The 23,654-nt window shown below is 46.9% G+C and overlaps 2 protein-coding genes and 1 pseudogene across 3 annotated transcripts; 2 read left to right on the top strand and 1 right to left on the bottom strand.

The window, feature by feature from the left end:
• The first annotated feature begins 8,183 nt into the window (after positions 1-8,183).
• Positions 8,184-12,339, top strand: LOC125542749 (disease resistance protein At4g27190-like; annotated as a pseudogene). The gene is made up of 2 exons (XR_015618126.1): positions 8,184-8,372; positions 9,105-12,339. The product of XR_015618126.1 is annotated as a disease resistance protein At4g27190-like (transcript).
• Positions 12,340-13,124: 785 nt separating this feature from the next.
• LOC125542750 (uncharacterized) lies at positions 13,125-16,987 on the bottom strand. Its single transcript, XM_048705922.2, has 7 exons — positions 16,268-16,987; positions 15,757-15,848; positions 14,976-15,676; positions 14,107-14,177; positions 13,897-13,986; positions 13,615-13,794; positions 13,125-13,448 (listed from the first exon to the last, which is right to left on the bottom strand). The coding sequence occupies exons 1-7, from the start codon at positions 16,670-16,672 to the stop codon at positions 13,419-13,421; spliced, it is 1,569 nt and encodes a 522-aa protein (XP_048561879.1). The 5' UTR covers positions 16,673-16,987; the 3' UTR covers positions 13,125-13,418.
• A 3,201-nt stretch (positions 16,988-20,188) lies between these two features.
• Positions 20,189-22,075, top strand: LOC147978465 (uncharacterized). The gene has a single exon (XM_087514761.1). It carries the CDS (start codon positions 20,189-20,191, stop codon positions 22,073-22,075), a length of 1,887 nt encoding a protein of 628 aa, XP_087370887.1.
• The last annotated feature ends 1,579 nt before the right edge of the window (positions 22,076-23,654 follow it).

Below are 23,654 nucleotides of genomic sequence, written 5' to 3'. Positions count from 1 at the left end.
TAGGTGGCATGACAAGGTGGTGGGAAGTTTAGTCCCACCCCGGAAGTGGAAGGAGAGTTGGAGTGGTTTATAAGGGATCCTCTCCCTTATGCTATTGGAGCTTGAGAAGAGATGAGGCCCTCGCGCATTCCTCCTCCTCCGCTCGACGCGCCGCGCCGCGCCGCGGGTTGCGGGATTGAGCCGAGCCGAGCTCACTCCTATGCGCTTCTTTTTGCCGGTCAGGAACGGAGAGTCTTTGACAGGTAGGGCCACGATCTGAGACGTTGGATCATGGGCTTACCGACTTGGACGTGGGTTCAGCCCACGTCTCTCCACGTGCGGCCGCACATATATATGTGGGACGCTGCCAACCCTAGCCGCCATGAAACAGAACGCATCTCCGCCTCCATGCCCACGTCGTTCCTCTGCTGCTGCTGCCGCCGGCGACTCCGTCCCATACACCGCGTACACGGTTGACGGGAGAACAGGCCTCCGAAACCCTGCTTCTCCGGACCTTGTACGGGAGAGGGGCGATTAGGTTTTTGGGTAGCGATTACGCAGCTGCTCGCTTCTGTTCATCTACGTCCGCATCACCTTCGTCGTCACCATGTCGACCGACGCCGACCGTGCTGCCGCTGAGAAGGCCGAGGCCGACAAGAAGGCCGCCGAGGATGCCCCGGCTGTTGCCACTGCCACCATCGCCGTGTGGCCGATTGGAGGGTATACATCGTTTATCCTTCTCGTGTTTTTTTCTGTTGTAGCAGTACTAGCGATATGCGTAGATGTTTCTACTATATGCCTAGTACATGCTCTGTTAGATCGTAATCAGTGTGTTATCAATACTGTCCATGTCATGCTCATGATTTATTCATGGATTAATTTAATTGAAAAAACTGCCTATTTTCTTATCAATCCAAAAACCTAATCCGTGTAGGAGTTTTTCGAATTCTGGTTTTGCTGTTGCACTGAAACCGTCCCCGTTTACGGGGACGTACTTTAAGCATTGGCAGACTAAAACCACCTTATGGCTCACGGCCATGAACGCGTTCTGGGTCGCCGGTGTGACTCCCACAGGAACGATCGCTCCTGAACAGGAGAAGGCGTTCAAGGAGGCCACTGTCGTGTTCCTCGGGGCAGTTCTGAGCGTGATTGGAGATAAGCTGGTTGACGCATATTTTGCATGTGCGGTCTGCCAAGGACTTGTGGGAGGCGCTCGAATCTAAGTTCGGGGCTGCCGATGCAAGGAGCGAGATGTATATTATAGAGCAGTTTCACGATTACAAGATGGTTGAAAACCGTCCTGTATTGGAGCAGGCTCATGAGATAATATGCATTGTTAAGGAGCTTGAGCTTCTTAAGTGCGAGTTACCGGGCAAGTTTATCGCGGGCTGCATAATCGCTAAGCTTCCCAATTCCTGGAGGAACTTTGCCACCACTCTGAAACATTAGAGGCATGAATTCTCTGTGGAGGATGTCATAGGCCATCTGAGTGTTGAGTAGAATTCAAGGGCAAAGGACTCGCACGGAAAAGGGGTAGAAGAAACTTCTGTGGCCAATATGGTGCATCAGAAGAACTCCAATTCCCACAAGTCCAAGGGAAAGAACGGTGTCCAACAGAGTGCCGACTTTAAGAAGAAGGGTAAGAAGACCTTCAAGAGGAATAAGAAGGATGAGGGCTGCTTTACTTGTGGTTCGCTTGAACATTGAGCCAAGAAGTGCCCAAACAAGTATAAGAAGCAAGGGCCGGACTCCAAGTCTGTCAATATGATTGTGAGCAACAATGAGAGTGGTGCATCTGGGTACGGTAATTTATTTACTGTATTTTCAGTTTGTCCGTCCACCGATTGGTGGGTCGACACAGGTGCAGGTGTTCATGTGTGTGCTGACATTTCATTGTTTTCTTCTTACCAGGCCACAGGTCACGGGTCCGTACTGATGGGGAATGGCGCGAGTGCTTCTGTTCTTGGTGTTGGCACGGTCGATCTGAAGTTTACTTCGGGAAGGATCGTGCAGCTGAAGAACGTGCAGCATGTCCCCGCCATCAAGAAGAACCTCGTTAGTGGCTCCCTTCTATGTAGAGAAGGGTTTAAGTTGGTATTCGAGTCTAATAAATTAGTTGTTACGAAATATGGACTATTTGTTGGAAAGGGTTATGAATGCGGAGGCATGTTCCGCCTTTCTCTTGCAGATCTATGTAATAAAGTCGTGAACAATATTCATTTGAGTGTTAATGAATCTGAAGTCTGGCATTCACGTCTTTGTCACATTAGTTTTGGTGTTATGACACGGCTAGCAAAATCGAATTTAATCCCGAGTTTCACTTTAGCCAAAGGTTCTAAGTGCCATTCGTGTGTGCAATCTAAGCAACCTCGCAAGCCTCACAAGGCAGCAGAGGAGAGACACTTGGCGCCACTGGAACTCATACATTCTGATCTTTGTGAGATGAATGGTGTGTTGACTAAAGGTGGAAAGAAATATTTCATGACTTTGATAGATGATTCCACTAGATATTGCTATGTGTATCTGTTAAATACTAAAGATGAGGCTCTACACTACTTCAAAATCTATAAGGCAGAAGTTGAGAATCAACTTGAAAAGAAAATTAAATGAGTCCAGTCAGATCGTGGTGGAGAGTACTTCTCGAAAGAGTTTGATGCCTTTTGTGCGGAACACGGCATTATTCACGAAAAGACGCCTCCCTACTCACCCCAGTCAAACGGGGTTGCCGAGCGGAAAAACCGTACTCTAACTGATTTGGTTAACGCCATGTTAGATACGTCGGGTTTATCCCAGGCATGGTGGGGGGAGGCTATAATGACATCCTGTCATGTCCTGAATAAAGTTCCGACAAAGGATAACGAGATCACTCCTTACGAGAAGTGGACCAAGAGAAGGACAAAACTCTCGTACTTACGTACCTGGGGATGCTTGGCGAAAGTTAATGTGCCGATCCCCAAAAAGCGTAAGCTTGGACCAAAGACTGTGGACTGTGTTAATTTGGGCTACGCTATGAATAGTGTTGGCTATAGATTTCTAGTAGTGAAATCTGAGGTACCTGACATGAAGGTCGGTACAATTATGGAGTCTAAAGATGCTACATTCTTTGAGGACATTTTCCCCATGAGAGATGTACAAAGCACTTCTAGACAGGAATCTGAGGAGACTCCTGAACCTGCCATTCCGATGGAATATTATAACCAAACACATGATGAAAATCCTGAGGAGGATAATGAGGAATCCCTTGGTAGGGGCAAGAGACAAAGGACTGTAAAGACCTTTGGTGATGATTTCTTCATATACCTCATGGAGGATAATCCCACTTCTATTTCAGAAGCATATGCATCTCCAGAAGCTGACTACTGGAAGGATGCGGTCCGTAGCGAGATGGATTCCATCATGGCTAACGGGACTTGGGAGCTTACTGAACGTCCTTATGGTTGCAAACCATTGGGATGCAAGTGGGTGTTCAAGAAGAAGCTTAGGCCCGATGGTATGATAGAAAAGTACAAGGCTAGGCTTGTGGCCAAGGGCTATGCCCAGAAAGAAGAAAAAGATTTCTTCGACACCTATTCACCTGTGGCCAGACTGACCACCATTCGAGTATTACTCTCGTTGGCGGCCTCACATGGTCTTCTCATTCATCAGATGGATGTTAAGACAGCTTTCCTGAACGGAGAGCTAAAGGAGGAAATCTATATGCAACAGCCTGATGGCTTTGTGATGGATGGTCAGGAAGGAAAGGTGTGTAAGTTGGTGAAATCTTTGTATGGCCTGAGACAAGCGCCTAAGCAATGGCATGACAAGTTTAATGAAACGTTGACATCTGTTGGCTTTGTTGTTAATAAGGCCGACAAATGTGTATACTATCGCTATGGTGGGGGCGAATGAGTTATACTGTGTTTGTATGCTGATGACATACTGATATTTGGGACTAATCTCAAGCTGACCGAGGAAGTTAAGTCTTTCCTATCTCAGAACTTTGAGATGAAGGACCTTGGAGTGGCTGATGTTATCTTGAACATCAAGCTATTGAGAGATGGTGAAGGTGGGATTACACTTCTGCAATCCCATTATGTTGAGAAGGTGTTGAGTCGTTTTGGATATTCAGACTGCAAACCATCTCAAACACCATATGATCCTAGTGTGCTGATTCGAAAGTCTAAAGGCACAGCTATAGATCAATTGAGATACTCTCAGATTGTTGGTTCACTCCAGTATCTAGCGAGCGCAATGAGGCTTGACATCGCATTTTCTATTAGCAAACTGAGCCGGTTTGTTTCCAAACCGGGTGATGTACATTGGCGTGCTCTTGAGAGAGTTATGCGCTATCTGAAAGGTACTATGAACTATGGACTTCACTATACCGGATACCCGTCGGTACTTGAAGGGTATAGTGATGCGAATTGAATCTCTGATGCTGATGAGATGAAGGCCACAACTGGGTATATGTTTACTCTTAGAGGTGATGCTGTTTCCTGGAAGTCTTGCAAGCAAACGATTTTAACAAGATCGACAATGGAAGCAGAATTAACAGCATTAAACACATCGGGTGGCGAAGCAGAATGGCTTCGAGATCTGTTGATGGACTTGCCAGTGGTTGAGAAGCCGGTTCCGGCCGCCCTTATGAACTGTGACAACCAAACAGTTATTGTCAAGGTGAAGAGTTCAAAGGACAACATGAAGTCCAACAAACACATAAGAATGAGATTGAAAACTGTCAGAAAATTGAGAAACTCTGGAGTGATAGCATTGGATTATATTCAAACGGCTAAGAATCTGGTAGATCCCTTTACTAAAGGGCTATCACGTGTTGTGATAGATAGCGCATCAAGGGAGATGGGTATGAGACCCATATGAGTTGCCTTGGTAGTAACCCAACCTATGTGATCGGAGATCCCGTGAAGTAGGACCTGGGAAAACAAGCCAATGGTGAACTGAGTAGAGTAACTTTAATTACCCACTCCGTTGGAGATGCAATACTCTCGGAAACTGTATGGAAGGATGACTACTGTCTTAATGTGTTCCAAGGCTTATATGCATAAGCAAGATGCTATCCTACAGAGCGATCTTTGGAGGAACACACCTATATGAGCCCGACTACTAGTCACAGTCTATGAGATTGGGGTGATCTCTAGCAAGCTCATGAACAGGCCAGGAGTGTGAATAATATGCTCCACCCGAGGGGTCGGCCTTCGGCAGCCTCGTATCAATGGGACTTGTGGTGAAACTTCTTGACGCCAAATTGACAATTCAAGGCATAGTCCATTGTTCAGTTGTGAAGGAGTGTAACTACTTGGTCTAGGTGGAGCTCAACCTTAATCGGTCTTCACTGAGATGCTGGTATATATCAAAACAGCGTTTGGAACAAAGGACAAAGTGGGCCCCTGAGATCTGGTGGGGGATTAATGAAATATGAGATGGGCCTAGAGCCCATATGACAATTTCAGATTTGATCTCTAAGGGCCCATGTAGGTAGCATGACAAGGTGGTGGGAAGTTTAGTCCCACCCCGAAAGTGGAAGGAGAGTTGGAGTGGTTTATAAGGGATCCTCTCCCTCATGCTATTGGAGCTTGAAAAGAGATGAGGCCCTCGCGCACTCCTCCTCCTCTGCTCGCCACGCCACGCCACGCCTCGCCACGACGCGCCGCGCCGCGCCGCGCCGCGGGTTGCGGGATTGAGCCGAGCCAAGCTCACTCCTATGCGCTTCTTTTGCGGTCAGGAACGGAGAGTCTTTGACAGGTAGGGCCACGATCTGAGACGTCGGATCGTGGGCTACCGACTTGGACGTGGGTTCAGCCCACGTCTCTCCACGCGCGGCCGCACATATATATGTGGGACGCTGCCAATCCTAGCCGCCACGAAACAGAACGCATCTCCGCCTCCACGCCCACGTCGTTCCTCTGCTGCTGCTGCCGCCGACGACTCCGTCCTGTTCACCGCGTACACGGTTGACGGGAGAACAGGCCTCCGAAACCCCGCTTCTCCGGATCCTGTACGGGAGAGGGGCGATTAGGTTTTTGGGTAGCGATTTCGCGACTACTCGCTTCTGTTCATCTATGTCCGCATCACCTTCGTCGTCATCATGTCGACCGACGCCGACCGTGCTGCCGCTGAGAAGGCCGAGGCCGACAAGAAGGCCGCCGAGGATGCCGCGGCTGCTGCCACCGCCACCACCGCCGTGTGGCCAATTGGAGGGTATACATCATTTATCCTTCTCGTGTTTCTTTCTGTTGTAGCAGTACTAGCGATATGCGTAGATGTTTCTACTATATGCCTAGTACATGCTCTGTTAGATCGTAATCACTGTATTATCAATGCTGTCCATGTCATATTTATGATTTATTCATGAATTAATTTAATCGAAAAACTGCCTATTTTCTTATCAATTTGGTTAGCCCATTTTTCTTCTTCTTCTTGACCTCCTTGCCAAAAGATGGAAGCTACTGAGAAACTTGTGTATAAAACTATAAATAAAACACATAGGAATCAGAAGTAATGTTTAGAAGGAAAAACACAAATGAAACACATAGTAGAAAATAGAAGTTGGCATTGTGAAGGAGATCAAAGCAACGACAACACAACTATCTGAGTGATACTTCATCTTCAAATGGCAGGAGACAAACTATGAGGCACATAGCCTTGTTAAGCACACTTTAGGACCATGATCGTTCGTGTGTCTATAGTTAATTCTTCTGATCTATTCTTCTCTTCATCGGTGACGTTTGCTGTTCAGGTGCATTAGTCCCGTGGGGCCTTAGCACGACTTCTTGAGTGTCTACTGCAACAAGTTCTGCCCGACTCTAGTGAGGGAGGAGCGATGACGTCAGTGCATTTTCAGCTCGCTCCAGTGTTTGTGGTCATTACTAGATGGTCTATGGACCTGAATTAATATTATTACTAGCACATATGCCCGTGCGTTGCAACGGATAAAATTGATGTTTTGCACAAGCATAATGTCCCACAACATCGGATTCATTATGAAGAACATGTTGCAACGCAACAACGCCCTTCTACAAAATGAACATAAAAAAATATGTTGCAATTTAGTCGTGTTCATATTTTCTTTGCGGGGCATAATCTCCCACTGATTCCATTTAAGTACAATCATTTTTAATGGCATTTAAGCATAACCCTTTCATTAATTACCATGAAGTCCTCACCCGCTTTAGTCCTCTCCCTAAACATGAGCCTTGGACCTCACCCTTCCCCATCTACAGGAACGAAGGGCGATTTGTGCGAACCCCAGGCTCTCCACCTCGCCGTTGCCGAATCGGCGGCTCCCTCGCCCTCCGCCAGCCGCTCCGGCGGCGGGAGGACGGGGGAGGCCCTATTTGCAACGTGTACATAGTGTAGGCGTGCCTAGGGAGCCAGCCGGTGGCGTCGTGGAGGCGGCGACACGACTTGATCAGCTTTTTGCAGGTGTTGGTCTCCCCTTTGACGGCGAAGTTCCGGTGGAGCTCCGCTGTGGACCAGCTCCTTTCTTTGTGCTCGCTGCTCGGTGAAGCGGCCGTGCACGGTTCCCCCGTGCTGGAGATCGAGGGATGACAATTCCGACGGTTGAAGATCTGGAGAAGGAAGGCGATGTTGAGCGGTGCGACGACGACGACAGCCATGGGTGTAGGTCCTCAGGGACCGTTGATCAGAGACTTCCCATTTTGCCTGGGGGCTGCTTTGATCCAAGGCGTCAGCGAGCAGCCGCAAACGGCGCGTCATCGGCTCGTCCACGGTGCCGGCGTAGTCGGGTTGCAGAGGGGCTTGGTTGCAATTTCCTTTTTTGTGTGGACCTTTCTGTAATTTGGCTGTTTTAATATCAACTCCTTTTCTCGCAAAAAAAATTAAACATGATGACTGCCGCTCGTATATTTAAAATGAGTTGGGATTAGTTACATCTAAGAGATAGACAAGAGGCCTTGTGTTCAATTCCCACAATGTTGATTTATTTTGACCTAATTATTTTTCACGGTCTTTCTATGAAAGACCATAAAAGACCCATCTAATTATTTTGTGGTTATCTACGCGCTATTTATGGCTCCTTCAACCCCCGGACTTAAATTATATTCTCATGTATTTGGACATTGATCAATAAAGTGAATGTGTTTAGATTTAGACTAAAAAAATGGGTGATTAAATTGCTTAAAAGGTTTTTCACAGGAAAAAATCTCAAAAGATAACGCTCTCCAATCAGACGGGTTGCTTTGACTGCCCGTGGACCAGGGCCCGCTCCAACCCGCCGCCGGCGGTGGCCATCCCGACCGCCGGCGCCCACCTTCCCTCCCCCCCTGAATCCCTGATACAAGCAAGCTCTGCGCCAGCGGATCATCAGGGTCGCGTTCGGCTTCTGGAGAAAGGCCGCACGTATCGCATCAGCACCGCTCGCCTCCATTCAGCCGAAGGTGAGCCCTGTTCTTCCTTGGATTTCAGCTGTCCGTCCGTCCGAGCTTCCGACGCGAGGGGGAACCCGATCCGGGACGATTCACGGGGAGCCCTGTGTGCTCTGCCCGCCCTTGGTCGCAGACTCTTGCCGATTTCCAGGAAAGATGGGCCGAGTCAGACTTACTGAATAACAACCCCATACGTACCATGTAGCAGCACGCCGCTCCTGCAGTTCAGGCATTGTCTCTCTGCAAGACAAACATGGAGCAATGGCGTGCAAGTGCAACAACCTTTGCATCTGTTATCCTTATCAGTGCTCCCCATGTTTGCTTGCTAGCTAGCTATGCATGTTGCCAAACGGACCTAAGCTAGGGACCGGATCCGGTCCGCCTATTTTGTTTATTAAAGGAGGAGAACCCATATTTCATCAGTCTCAACAAGGAATTATCTAGCATGTTCTCTTGAATTTACCTCCCGAAGCTTTGCGCACACAAAGGGTGAATTCTCTCATATCATATGTAGCCTTCACAACAGCTTGTTTCAGTTCTCTTCTTTCATGGAAAGAAATGTAATTATTTTCAGTTAACCGGGATGCTGCTTTGAGGTGCAAACTTGAAAAAGGATATTTGCCTAAGGGCGTCAACTACACCTAGATTATCAAGAACTGGAATTTCATACTATTTGGCAACAAGTTCACACATTAGCCAACACCATTGACTAGTTAACAATGCAAGAACTTGTCCGCCACGCAGGTACACGAGCTGATTTCTTGTGACTCCAGGCGCAACCCAAGCACAAGGGCTGACAAAATAGGAGGTGTGCCGGCCATGGCGTCCTACTGCTGTTTTAGGAAATCAAGGACTCGTTTGCCAAGCTTTACTGTACCACGGTATCGGTTGATAACGCTCCAAGACATGCTTTGCCTGATTCTTCGTCCAGAAGGTGAAGTGGTTGCCATCGAGGGCATTGGCGGCTTGGGAAAGACATGGGCGGCAAAAGCGGCATTTGAAACCGCAAGGAACTCTAATCGCTTTGATACCTATATCTGGGTTTCATTGTCTACAAGTTGTAGTCTGAGACGGTGCACTGAGAAGATTGCCACATGTCTTTTAATTGACATTGGCGCAGAACTGTCATCGTCGAGAATTAGGGTGATGATCAAGGAGCATCTCACGAGACGAAAGTTCTTGTTGGTTCTCGACAATGCTTATTTTGTCGAGGAAAACATCTTAGGGAAATTGGGGATTCCATGTCCTCGAGAGCAGAGTTTAGGTTCAAAGGTCATTGTGACCACAAGAACCGGGAGGACAGTTTCAGTCATGGATCCAGCTATACTTATATCGCCACAACCACTCACAGATCAGGCCTCATATGACCTACTGCGCGAGAAGATCGGCAAGGATATTGATCTGGAGTTAGTTGACAACTGTTTTGGCATGCCATTGTCGATTATCTTACTGGCTGGGGCACTGTGTGATATGCCTGCACAAGAGTCGAGCAAGTTAATAAGTGAAGCTTATGTGGCTCTAGGACCCAAGATATCAGTGTTCACCACAATGGTTCGCCTTGTAAAGTTTTTTTACCGTCGGCTTCCTAGTGATACTGCCAGGCGCTGCTTCCTATACTGCCTACTCTTCCCTGACGATGAAGCAATTCCTGTCAAAGACCTGATCATTTTATGGAAGCTGGATGGTATCATTCAAGAAGCTAGAGATTCTCATGAGGCTAACTATTATGGTGAGGAAATTCTCCATGTGCTTTTAAAGCATGGTTTGATTCATTTTGAGGGTGACCATCATATCCGCATCCATGATGTCATCAGAGAGACGGTATCACAAGTTGGACGTGAGAATGGCTATGTGGAGCAGCCTGAAAAATACTTCGACAATGACATTCCATTTGAGTATCTTCTTGCCAAGTTTGGCAGAAGGATTTCCTTGATGAATAACACAGTGAAGGAAGAACTCCGTGCAAGCCCAAGTCATGAGTGCTTTTCAACTTCGACGCTACTTTTAAGAGGGAACCGCCATATGAGAAGTATATCGGAAGAATTCTTTTGCCGCGTGGGAATGCTTAGAGTGCTAGACCTGTCCTTCACTCCAATCAGAACCCTTCCCCAGTCCATTTCTCGTCTGTTTCACCTCCGGTTGCTGCTACTGGTTGGATGTGGACACTTGGAGAGAATTCAGCACATAGGCTCGCTGGAGATGCTGGAGGCACTGAGTGCATCAGGTTGTGGCTCCCTAAAAAGGGTAGAATGTGGATCATTTGACCGTATGGGGTTGCTCAAGATCCTCGACCTTTCGAGAACTTCTATCGAATGCTTGCCATCCCTGGCTGCGTGCATGGAGCTTAACCAACTTCTGCTACAAGATTGCCCATGCCTCAAGTTTGAGCAAACTACAGAAACAAACCACAATTCATGTGATACAACAGCATTTATCAAGTTCCCTTATGGAGTTTCAAAAACAGGTGCTGTCAGTAACCTCCAGATAGGAGTAAGTAAGGATCCGGTGGATTGGAAGGCCATGCTTTGTTTGCCGCGTGGACTTACTTTCGAGTTGTCTGACAGATTTGGCATGAGGGTCTCTCAAGATGTAAACCAGGACGGAAAAACATACATTTATTCAAGCCAGGCCAACTTCGCTCAGTCTTTGTCTTTGGACAAAGACTCTACACTGTGGTCAAACTGCTTTCGAAAGTTTCACATAGTTATCTCCCCTTTAAACTCTGACCAAACAATGGACAATGGCTTTGAAGTATGGAGGACAAAATTTTCTTTGATGGACAGACAGTCAGGTGATTTCGATAGGGTTTTGGAGATAAAATGTGTCAGCAATCCTGATGATCTCGAAGGGATTCTTAGACACGCTGAGCTAATATCATTAAAAAGTATAACACTGACAAATCTGGTATAAACGCTGAATACCGGAAGACTGACAGCAGCACAAGAACTTTGGGTAGAGGACTGTCACCAACTGGAGAATATATTCTTACTGGAAGAAGTGGCTACAATGGTCAAATTGCAGAATATATGGATCTCTAACATGGACAATTTAGCATACTTCTGCCAAGGGATGGAAGATTTGACTAGTTTCAGTTGTCTGATGCACTTGCTCCTCGATTGCTGTCCAAAACTGAACTTCCTCTTTCCTTCATCCCTGCGCCTGCCGAATCTTCGTAGCCTACAAATAAGGTTCTGTGACAGCTTGGAGAGAGTGTTCGACGAATCGGTCGCCGCGGAACATGCTCTTCCGAGGCTACAGTCGCTGCAGCTGTGGGAGCTTCCAGAGCTTAGCTGCATCTGCGGAAGGGTCTTGCCGTCTCTCAAGGACTTGAAGGTGAAGGGCTGTGCGAAACTGAAGGGAATCCCCATTGGTGTCACTGAAAATAACCCATTCTTCGCAACGATAATAGGAGAAACGCAATGGTGGAATGATTTAGTCTGGGTTGATGGAAGTATCAAGCGCTGGATACTGTTTAGGAACTGGGGCCCCTTGCTACCGCATTTTGCAACTGAAGGATGAACCTTCCAGGCTTCTCTTTTTTCCGGTGTTGGCGGTGATGCCTCGCAAGGTGCTCAGAGTTGCTTTTCAGGTGTTGGCTGTTGTCTGTCAGGTAAGCTACTGACAGGAGGTGCAGTGGTGCCTCAGCGTAGCATTTGGCGCCAGCGGCTCTTGATATCGCGACATGACATCAAAGGTGCGATGCTCTTCGGCGGCGTTGTTGCGCTCCTCAACGTGCAATGCAGTCATCCCCAGGGTACTTGCTGGGCAAGCGGGGCTGTTTGTGCTCTCTGCTTTATCTTGGGAGAGATGGCTCAGAAATTTCAGAGAGGATCTTACTCTGGTTATCCAGAGAGTACAAAAGCACTCGAATAACTTCAAAGGTTGGATACAACATAATTTGTAACACTTCCTGTACTCTCTGCATACCTGTAAATATTCTCTATGTACATGTTTTTTTAATTTATAAAACTCTGCACTATGATCCTTTCCCTACTGTATTTTGGCAAGAGCATCAGGAAAAAACAGGAGAAAGAGATAATTGGCCAGATCATCAGGGTAAAATTTATATGGAATGCATTCTTTTGACCTCCACATCTTATAGGGAATCTAACAAGTGTTTGAATTTTGTTCCTTTGAGAACTTCAATGGACTTCCCTCTACTCACTGTCTTCATTCCTCCAAATTTTATGAATTTACTTTGTTGCGCACCATCCAAGGGAATTACTTGGGAAATTTGTTGGAGAATTTGGTCAGCCCATGCAACTCAAATACTCCCTCCATTCCTCTTTATAGTCCCTTTTTTTGTTGTTGCTAAAGTTCCGAATTGTAGTGCGCATTTGCAGTGCTAATAAAGGAACAAAGGGGGAACAAAAGGAGTATTAGTTTACTCCTGTTAGACATTATTTTCTCGGGGGAAAAAGGCTCATCATACATAACGAATAGTCAAATTACAACAACTATGCATTTTGTGTGTGGCAGTTGATTGATTTGATAGCCACAATTGTGAAAATGTTATGGTGATTTTTACAACTCATGTTAACTTTAGGTACCGCAGAGGGCTGTTTACTCCTTCAGCAAAACAACACCCTTAATTTATTTACTGCCATCTACTTTAAGATTCCCAACTAAATGGCTTGACATAATTGATCCAGTTCCACCTTTCAGTGGTGGCATAAAAGGAGGGAACACGGAAAAGTTATCCCCTTCTAAAAAAACATAAAGTAATCCACTACAGGAACTAACAACAAAAGGGGTCTTCTAGGCTATTGCAAGTTCACGTGGATGGATGAATTGCTGAAAAGAAAAGGAGATCCAGTCACACATCCATAATCCCATTCATCACATGCTTAAGAAAAGGAATCGTGCCCGTCCAACGAAATCAAGCTATTTGCAACTTTACAACCTACCTACCGCTGTACAATTTTTGCCTTGAGATAGATCATATTGACAAAAATAAAAGAATCTCCGGTATGGCTGGTCGCGTCACTCAACCATACAAACTTCTTCCTGCAGGAGTCGTCCATACAGGCGCGTCAAGGTTGTTGTCTACTGCTGCATTTACCCAGCTCTTTCGATGTCAATTGCTCCCTGCACGCGGTATCATGCACAGAAGGTAAGATTTTTTCTAAAGAAAAGTACTAGTAGGATTCGACAAACTGAATGGAATAACAACACAAACTTGCAAAACTAAATATAGTACTATAGTGCACAAAATTTATCAGTAGACACTATTAAAAAGGGGCATTTAATTTACCACATCAGGATGATCTCTCATCGTTCTGGTAGCAATCGAGGTAGCTCGTCTAGTCGGTTTTCTTTTCTTGTGGAAGGATTCATGGAGAGAATCCATCATTGAAGCTTCAGGGTACTTGCCACTTCTGTCACTTGGATCCAAGTTGCTAGGGCCCCAGGTATACATCACAAACTTTCTCACCTATAAACAACAAAATCAGTATCATTTATTAATCAGAGATGCAGCCCCATGGATGCCATGTATATTATATGATGTTCATCGTTGGACCAAGCAATGCTTCACCTTATCCCAATTCTGTTGAGCTCGCCGTTTGCTCAGAATTTTCAGCATTCTTGTATCCTCATTACGGAGCTTCTTTATCCTAGCTTCACACTGAAGAGTCCAAATAATAGTCAGTTGCATACCAAATCAGTTTACACGTCGTCGCATGCTTATTCCTTTTTTTCAGTGTCACAAAGTAAAAAAAAAACAGTAAATTGTCCATGAACTTACTTGAGCCATGAGGCAGAGAAATATCGCTATACTGAAGGCATAAAGGCCACCAATACTCGCAATTATACTGACTGCATGAAACAATCGCTATTAGATGATAGAAATGGAAACTGCACAAATTAGGTAGCTAATGCTCAAATTCACAACCCATATAACTGCCAGGGTGTTCTGTTGGACACTTGGGCCAACTTTCTCACAAGTGGGCCCTCATTATAACCACAAAAGTATGTATCTACGGGGCGCGCAACGGCACAAGGCTATTGTTTATGGCCTATTTGGTGTGCAGGCATGTGGAAAATCGTCTTGAGAAATATCACACAACCTATAAGTTGCTTCTGTTTTAAGTACTTTCATATCTGGAGAAGAAATTCAGGATTTGTTGCCGTGCCAGGGATTCAGGGTTAAGCTACTTTTAGTCTCAGGAAATAACAATGGAGGATGGTTCTACTAAGTGAAACCCGCTGTGAGCTGGAAGCAAATTTCCTATATGCTACAAGTAGAAAGCCTTTTGTAACCATATATTCATATCTGCAGTAACATGATCAGTTTAAACTAGTATAACTATAACTATGTTTAACCAAATCAAACAGCTAGATCAAGATCAAATTTAATTAGCCACACACTACTAAATACAGATCCTCTAGGATTTGGAAAACCTATCATGGAGCAAATGTTTGATACTATTCATATGGTAGTTAGTAGTTCAATCTGAAGCAATATTGCTATAATAATCCATAACCATAAGCAATCGGTTACTAGCAAATCATGCGCACAGCAAAAAAGACTTGGGCACTAAATAGACTGGAAAGATAGCACATACAGAGTATCAAACAGAAAAATGCTCAGCCTTGTCATCATAAGAGACTCACCTGGGCCTATGACACTTTCGTTACTAATCTCCACGATGTAATCTGAAAGATAACTTATGTAGAGCGTAGTATTTAATACTCCATCTGTAGGGTTCTGCAGGGAAGCATTCAAGCTGCTGACATCCGAAAAGGTAGACCCTGGAGTGAAGTCCTGAAGCAGCGGCTGCAAGAGCTTCAAGTTGTTAAGTTTGTTGTATATCTGGGGAAACAGCTGAATCTTGAGCACGTTGGAGTCTCTCCCTCTGAATGTCTTGAGCTTCTCGTCGCCATAGTTGTCAGAGTTTATGGTCCCACTGACAAAGCTCACGTGCTCATCGTCCCCGGTTTGCTTGGTAGTCAGGTTGAACTGGAAGCCAACAGCTATCGCCGGCCGCCTCGGCAGGTCAACAAACTGCCAGGACACGTAGTGGTCCCTTGGAGGCATTCTGCAGCCGCTGCACTTGAGCGTGATAGACGGCCCCTGGCTCGTGTTCTGGCAACTGTAGGTCAAGAGCGTCGAGAGAGGCAACACCCTGAAGTCCATGAACCCGGGCGTCCCCATCGCGATCATCGAAGGCGGGGTCACTTGGGAGCAGGACATGCTCGAGATGGTGGTGATGTGGAACTCGATGTCGTTGACGAAAGCCAAGAGATCAGGAGCGTTGGCCGGCTTGACTCGATGCACTTCGATGTTGCGCCTATTGATGGCTTGGTACAGCAGCCTGCATCAACACATTTCGAGTGAGCATCACTCCAGTTGAGTATTGTACTAGACTAGATGAATTTTGTGAAGCTGACTTACACAGTGACTAATCCAATGAAGAGTATGAGGGCAGCAACCGAGCACATCCCACCCAGCTCTGTCTTCCTCTTCTTGAGCACTTGCTGGTCAGCCTACATTTGGACAGCAATTGCAACCTACTTTCAGATCAGAAAGATATATTATGGATATGCTGATTGCGACAAGAGTACACGTGTGTTACACAGCAGGCAAATAATGGTAAAAATTTCAAAAGGCAATCCCAATTCGCCACACGGAAGCAAGCAGCCAACCAGGAGGAAAAGTAGGAGGAAACGCTTGGGGGAAGGCGAAGCAATCCAAGACGCCTAGGCGAAGCAAACGAAGCTGTAACAGTAATTTTATTTATTTATCCGGAAATTCCTACTTTGCTTGCTTGATTAATTACTGAATGTGTGGCACAAGAAGGGAAAGCAATCGATGAATGTGTGGATGCTTTGGCCTCTGGAAATAATGTGTGCAACGAAAAAGGAAATCAATCAACCAATGGATGTTAGTGAGGAGTAGTACTGACCGCCCAGTGCTGGGTGTCGAAGATGCAGTCGAGGCGGCTGATCCAGAAGCGGGCGCGGAAGAGCTTCTTGTTGCCGGAGGGGTCGCGGCCGGCGAGCCTGGCGGCGGCGCAGAAGGCGAGCCAGGAGAGGAGGGTGACGAGCGCGGTGAAGAGGAGCACGGCCTGGGACTGGGTGAGGCGGCGGACGGCGTCGAGGGAGAGGACCGGGGCCAGGAAGTAGAGCGTCTGGTTGCGGGACCCGGCCCCGACGGCCCCGACCTGCCAGTCGGCGAAGGTGTTGCCGTCCCCGGACGCCGGGAGGGACACGCAGGCCGTGCCGTTGGGCGACAGGTAGTACCCCGGGTCGCACGCGCACAGCGTCGCGTTGTAGGCGAACATCCGCGCCGCCGCGCACGCCGCCGCCATAGCCGCCGCTCCGCCCCGGCTCTGCTGCTTGGGCCAAGAAAGTCGGTCACATGGACGGAGACGGCAAGATGGGGGAGGGGGACGAGGTGAAGGCGACGGACTGCTTGATTGCTTGGGTCTAGGGTTTGGAGGAGGATGGAGCTGGGTCTGGAACTGGAATCGGATGCAATCTCTGCTGGGCGGAGAAAGGCGGAGGAGGAGGGGAAGAATCCTCCAGGAGGGAGGAGGGAGGAGGATGGGGAGGCAGCTTAGCAGAGCTGGGCTGAGCAAGGATTGGCTGGCTGGGCTGCCTTGGCTGACTCAACAAAAGTGAAAAGGAATGCTGGTAGGAGTAGTGGTGGGTTAAAAAGGAGCCTCCCCTAGGATACTGTTTTACCCATCTGATCTGATCTCTCTCTTTAGACTTGCTTTGTGCTATAATTGAGCAGCAATAATCCACATTTAGCAGATACATTGAGCAAGCCTAGAATGCACGCACGTGTTGCAGATTTATACTTCCTCTGTAAAGAAATGCAGTACTGGGAGTGCAAGACTTTTTAGATCACTAATCGGGGGAGTATGTTTTGTGAGCTAACCATGCGCTGTCGATATCAAAGTTATTGACCCAAACTTGTGGTCTTCGGTCGTCGTTGACCTGGCCAATTTATGGAGGCTAGACTTAGGTTAGCTGTTTTTTTTTTCTGTTTGAAATCTAGGTAACATTTCCTGGCTTTTGGGTCAACGTTCAACCAAAGAGACAAAGAGAGATAAATACAAACAAAAAATTGCACTAGTATTTCACTAAAAATGCACAACTCCAAAAAAGGCAACTTAGGCTTACTAGGGCCATGTGCGCAGAGGATCCCGACGGTGACGATGTGCGTCTAGTGGATGACGGCGAGGAGTGGAGGTGTATGGGCCACCAGTGGTGGTGGCCCTTGGTCTTGGCCTACACGAGCTACCGAGCAGCTAGGGTTTTCCATTTGCCTTTCATACTTTTGTGCCACCGATGAGAAATCCCTTAGTGATACGTAAACTTAGTGGAGCTGATACAAAGGGTTGACTCTGGTTCGGGGCAACATTCACCTTGGAAGTTGGAACCCCTCGCATTTGATTGGGTCCGACTTGGAACTACGGCCGGGCTCTCGATTTGGTGTCGACTAAATCAGGTCGCTTCCTGGACTTGGATGTAGCGTAGGGGAGTGTCGTGTCGATCCACCTCCATCGGTTCATGCATATAATGTGCCAATAACCAGCGTACTGCAAGAGATGGATGAACGTGTATGGGTACATTTGGTGTACCACACCTCCGTGGGGATAAATCTACTCGAATAGTCATGTTCTTGGACGACTTGGATCTTGTTGACTTAATCACAGAACAACTTTAACCTTAGTAATTAAAACTTGCCAACCGTTTGAGCGCCTCATGGGTTCTTCCTCGTGAGAGATGCGAGGGAGGAAGACAAGGCATGCTTAGTTCTTACCGCTAAACCATCCACCCTTCCTTTGAAACATGTCGCATAACTAGCTTAGGTCTGTTGTAAGCCTTGCGAGTACATCTATTTCACCCACATGACATGCATGTTTCCACGTGGAGTTGTGTGAAAGTGGCGCCGTTGGTCATCAGGGTGCTACATGAGCCGTTCGTCACTTCATATATAATATAATCCATGAACAAGAAATTGCACTAATATTTCACTAAAAAAGCACAACTCCAAAAAGGGTAACTTTACGGTTACCGGTGTGCCAATTTTAGTGAATGAGATTTTCAAATATTTTCAGGCAATTGAAATTCAGCAAGCACGTAAAATCAAACAATTCCTTTTATTTTCCTCTCGGCCTATTAGCTTCCTCTTAGATGTGTGCAATTATGATATACAGTAATATACAAGGTCTAAATGATTCAGGAGCCATTGGGGCTGACTGTATTAGATGGTCAAGAACTCAAGATCGTTTGCATGTCACCAACCCTTATTTCTTATAGAAGTATGGGTGTTGATACCCTCCTCATTTTAATATACTTTTATATAACCATAGAGGTTTCAATAAAGAAGATCGTACCGAGATTGATCTTCTGCTTGAACGTGGACAAATCTGCTAAGAAACAAGCAGCTACCTACCAACCAAGAACCAAACTAAACAGACAAACAAGGGGAACAACGACAACAACCAGCCTCCCAGTTGTCGTCGGTGTTTGCTTGCATATATATCTTGAGTTTTTTTTACAGTACATCATACTACTCCATATAACGAGTAGTATTAGTTTGATCCAACGGTCATAATGAATCAGGCAAAATTCTCCTCAAAGACATACTGGTTAATTTTTATGAGAATTAATTAAACCGACTTCTTGTGATGCGGCTGTCTGTATTCGAGACCAGCTTCTTGTGATGCGGCTGTGGTCATGGAGAGGGAACGGACGTCGCGGGGGGAACACGGTCAGTGAACTCCGACGACTCGAGGAATAGTCCCTCCCAACACGACGGACCTGAGGAATTTGTTCCACTACGTCCTCGCCGTAGCTGGCCCTCCCGCCAGCACACAACAGAAACAAACAATGAACTGCCAAAAATGCACCTAACTAATTAATATACTACCAAAAATTTAGTGTAGTATCGAACCATGAAAATATACTGTCCAAATTTGGTTGATGTATCGTAAATGGACTCGTATAGTTTCGCCTTGGGCCCCTAAAATCTCAGGATCGACCCTGTGCACACCTTCGGCAGATCGAGCCCGATGTCACACTCGCGACGCACTAGCGGCAAATTTGACTATTTTGACCTGTGGACGAAATCAATTCACAAAATGAACTGCCCGTGAAACTATTTCACAACACTGACCCTTTTGTGTAGCGCCCGCCACGCAGGCGCCACACCCTACGGTGCAGCGCCCAGCTCGGGGGCGTTGCACGCCAGTCCACCGTGGCAGTCCTTGGGCCCGCACCCAGCAGTGCAGCGCCTCCTAGCTAGGCGCCACACATGTAATGTGCAGCGCCTAGCGTTCGGGCGCTGCACTGTGACTTATCCAGCGGCTGGGCCCCCCTCCCCCACTCCCCTCACCCCACACACCCCAACCCGAGCTTTACCCCCTCTCCCACTCTCTCCCCCTCTCAAATCCTCTCCCAAAACTTGCAAATTTGAAGAATTTGTCCGTGGATTTCGAAGTCATACCCTCCCTCAAGGTAATCTTCTCCGATCCCTTGTTTTGATCCAAGTAATGCTAGTTTGGGAAACCCTAGTTTTGTTTGGATCTAGAGATTTGCATGGAGATGTGAGATCTTTGTTTGCCAATTTCCTATGATTAGGCTTTGTTAGTATGTTACGGTTATTCTTATGGGTGTTCTTATGTTGGTGCTAGGGTTATGGTTAGGGTTATTGTTAGGGTTATGGTTAGGGTTAGGGTTATGGTTAGGGTTAGGGTTATGGTTAGGGTTAGGGTTAGGGTTGTTGTTTGATATATATATATTAGGGTTTGTATTCCGTGTTAATCCTTAAATTAGTACTCATGGAAGTAATGTTACGATGTGTTGTGTGAATGCTTATAGGGATGGGAAGAACATGTGTGTTTGTTCATCATGGGGACAAAGACGCCTTCTTGAAAGGCAATATTGAACCGGATCCGGATGAGCTAGATATGTTGTTTGATAGTAGTCCTAACTATGCGGAGCTCTTGCAACAAGTGAGGAAAGATTTGAATTGGATGGACCCTAGTGATATCGTTGAGTTGGAGGGAAGGCATAATGTAGGTTTTGGAATGCACATCCGTTGGAAGACAATGCGTATCAACTCGGAGCAACGTTGGGTTGCATACAAGGAAACGGTGGCCGATTCACTTGACAAGGCTCTTGAGTTATTTGCAACGAAGAAGGTTGATTCAAATTTGCATTTGGACTTGAACCGGAAACCCTCCCCTTTGGTTGCTAGTAGCCCCCCACCCTTGAAGCGAGATGAAATTGTTGAACCTCTTTTGAGCCAAGAAGTGAGGCCAACATTGAGCCCGTTTACAAACAACCAAGATGAAGCTTTGCAAGAGGACAATGATGAGTATGCAGACGATGACAATGAAGTTGATCTCCATGACAACAATGTGGGTGATCTTGACAAATATCATTTGCAAGAGACAATGGACCATTCCATCCCTTTTTCCCGTGCATATGCATCGGATTCGGATGACGAAGGTCCCGATGAACAAGTTGATGAGGAGGGGTTCACGGTGAAGGAGGCCGAAGCTTTCGAGAAGGTATTCGGTCGGGATCACAAGACACCATTGTTCAAGGATGTTAGTCTCGCGGATGAAGCCGTTGTGGATGGTGGCAAATCTATATCTCTTGGGGTTAGGCCAAGCTCTCACCGTGATTTGGGAGACGACAAGAACCGGATTGGTAAAGGGTGTAAGTTCGAAACCTTCTTGGAATTGAAGATGTGGCTCGACAACTACTCGGTTACGCATTATCGTCCACACAAGGTGGTGCATTCGGACGTCAATGTGCGCTACACGGTTGCATGTGCATGTGAAGATGAAATATGTCCGTGGATTGTGCGTGCAAGACCATGGAAAGGAGGTCCCGCTTGGCACGTAGTGAGTTGTGTGCCAACTCACATGTGCCGAGGCAAAAGGGTGGATGGCAAGATTGTGTCCCAAGACCACAGACAACTCACGTCTGAGTTCATCGCTTACAGGCTCTCCAACTCAATATCCACACTTCCAACAATGAGCGTCCAACATGTCATTGACCTTGTGAAAGCCATCTTTCATTACAAGGTGAAATACGGCAAGGCATGGAAGGCGAAGCAAGCCGCATTTAAGATGTTGTATGGTACTTGGGAGGAAGCATACAACCGAATCCCTAGGTTGTTGTTAGCCATGGCCGCCACAAACCCGGACATGGTTCATGTTGTTGAGCCTCATGGGCACCAAACAACGGTTTATGAAGGAAAGAAAGTCCGAGTATTTGGCCGTGCATTTTGGGCGTTCGAGCAATGCGTGAGGGCTTTCGAACACTGTAGGCCGGTCATCTCCATTGATGGCACGTTCTTGACCGGACAATACAAGGGCACCTTGTTGGTTGTGATAGCAAGTGATGCCAATAACCGGGTGTTGCCATTGGCATTTGCTTTGGTTGAGGCGGAGAACAATGACAACTGGGAGTGGTTTATGCGTCTTTTGAGGACGAAGGTGTTACCCGCTCAAAGGAAAATTTGTGTCATATCGGATCGGCATGCAGGAATTCTTAACGCAGTGGAGATTGACATTCCTGGGCATGCTCCGTTGCACCATCGATGGTGCATGAGGCACTTTTGTTCGAACTTCTATAGGGCATGTGGCCTTAAGGAGTTGGCCGATGATCTTCAAGATTGTTGTCTTGCTTTCTCCGAGAAGCGGTTCGCCACTTTGTTGAACAAATTGCTCGCACACAAGTAAGCCAGTGTCGCCGAACCCCAACTCCATTTGCTATCGAAGACGGTCAACGTCTTCAGCCACATCCATGGAGCATTCTTGCCTGTGCCATCAGCAAACATAGTCCTGGATATCACATACCACATGTAGACACGAGCATATATCTTGACCGTGTCCTCATCAGCTTCCGGTGGGCAAGTACCAAAGTGCTCAGTAATCCACGTGAAAGTAGCACCGGCTGCGACTCTTTCCTTCTTCTTGTTTTCTGCTGCTGGTTCGGGAGGCTCCGGAGGAACCATACCGATAAGGGCATGCATCTGCGCGCGCCACCCATCGGAGTCGGTGCTCATACATAGAGGATTCCCATCGATAGGAAGACCGGTGATCATAGCAATATCCTGGAGCGTCACTGTCATCTCCCCGGTCCGTAGATGGAAACTATGTGTCTCCGGCCGCCAATGATCAATAAGCGCGGTGAGTGCTGGAGCATTGTTGGGTGGCGTCGACCGTCTGACCATATGAATGAAAGGGAGAAGTCCTGTCTCCCTTACATACGGTGTGTATCGCTCATCATAGCGCATCCACCCAAGGGTGACCCCGTGAGAACGAAGCTTCAAAGGTGCAAGCGCCTACAAACAAACAATTCATAACATTACATATGGGGCATTTGTGTTTGAAATAAATACGAAATTCATAAAACAGGCCACTTTCATTATTACCCGCTGCTCCACCGCCATAGCGTACGACCGGTGTTGTTTGTCCCAGTGATCATCGAGAAGCCAAACCATCCTAACAATTTTGAAAGAAAGCTTTCTTGTCAACACGATTATCTTTTCAATACAAATAAACTAAAGTACGCCTACTAGATGCAAAATACAAAGCATATGTATCCAAACCATTCTTGCCAATACAAATGTAATTTCAATAAACTAAACTAAGCCTACCTCATGCAAGATTCAATACAAATATCTTTTCCATATAAATAAAATGTCAACCTATGTATCCAAACTATATAAATAACATGTCAACCTATGTATCCAAACCACATTCTAGTCTAACAAGGGTTCCCCAAATCTAATACATGCAAGATTCAAACAAAAATTCCCTAAATCTAATACACACAAGATTCAAACAAGGGTTCCTCAAATCTCCGAAATAGCATACATTCTATGGATAGAAAGAAGGGGATCGGAGAAAAGTATCTTCTAGGATGGATTGGTGAAGGAATCCACGGGCCAAATCGTCAGATTTGAAGATTTTTTAAGAGGGGATTGAGAGGGGGAGAGGAGGAAGCCGCCGACCGCCTGTTCTGTAACTCCTCTGGAACGAATGGGTGGGGTGGGGGGGGGCAGCGGGCGGCTGGCATCTAAGTCACAGTGCAGCGCCTGTGGGCCGGGCGCTGCACATTACGGTGCAGCGCCTAGCTCTGAGGCGCTGCACTGCTGGGTGCGGGCCCAGGGGCTGCCACGGTGGACTGAGGTGCAACGCCCCCGAGCTAGGCGCTGCACCGTAGGGTGTGGCGCCTGCGTGGCGGGCGCTACACAAAAGGGTCAGTGCTGTGAAATAGTTTCACGGGCAGTTCATTTTGTGAATTGATTTCGTC

Source organism: Triticum urartu, chromosome 3A (genome assembly GCF_056163025.1).
Source record: "Triticum urartu cultivar PI428250 chromosome 3A, HENAU_Tu73, whole genome shotgun sequence".
NCBI classification, from domain to species: domain Eukaryota; kingdom Viridiplantae; phylum Streptophyta; class Magnoliopsida; order Poales; family Poaceae; genus Triticum; species Triticum urartu.
The sequence above is the reverse complement of the archived record's forward strand: the minus strand, read 5'-3'. Positions and strand labels throughout refer to the sequence as shown.

Coding starts and splice junctions, on each gene's coding strand:
- LOC147978465 (XM_087514761.1), top strand. CDS start 20,189: ATGCTTATAGGGATGGGAAGAACATGTGTGTTTGTTCATCATGGGGAC.
- LOC125542750 (XM_048705922.2), bottom strand. CDS start 16,672: ATGGCGGCGGCGTGCGCGGCGGCGCGGATGTTCGCCTACAACGCGACG. Junction 15,849..16,267: donor TCGACACCCAGCACTGGGCG/GTCAGTACTACT, acceptor GTCCAAATGTAG/GCTGACCAGCAAGTGCTCAA. Junction 14,178..14,975: donor CGAAAGTGTCATAGGCCCAG/GTGAGTCTCTTA, acceptor TGTTTCATGCAG/TCAGTATAATTGCGAGTATT.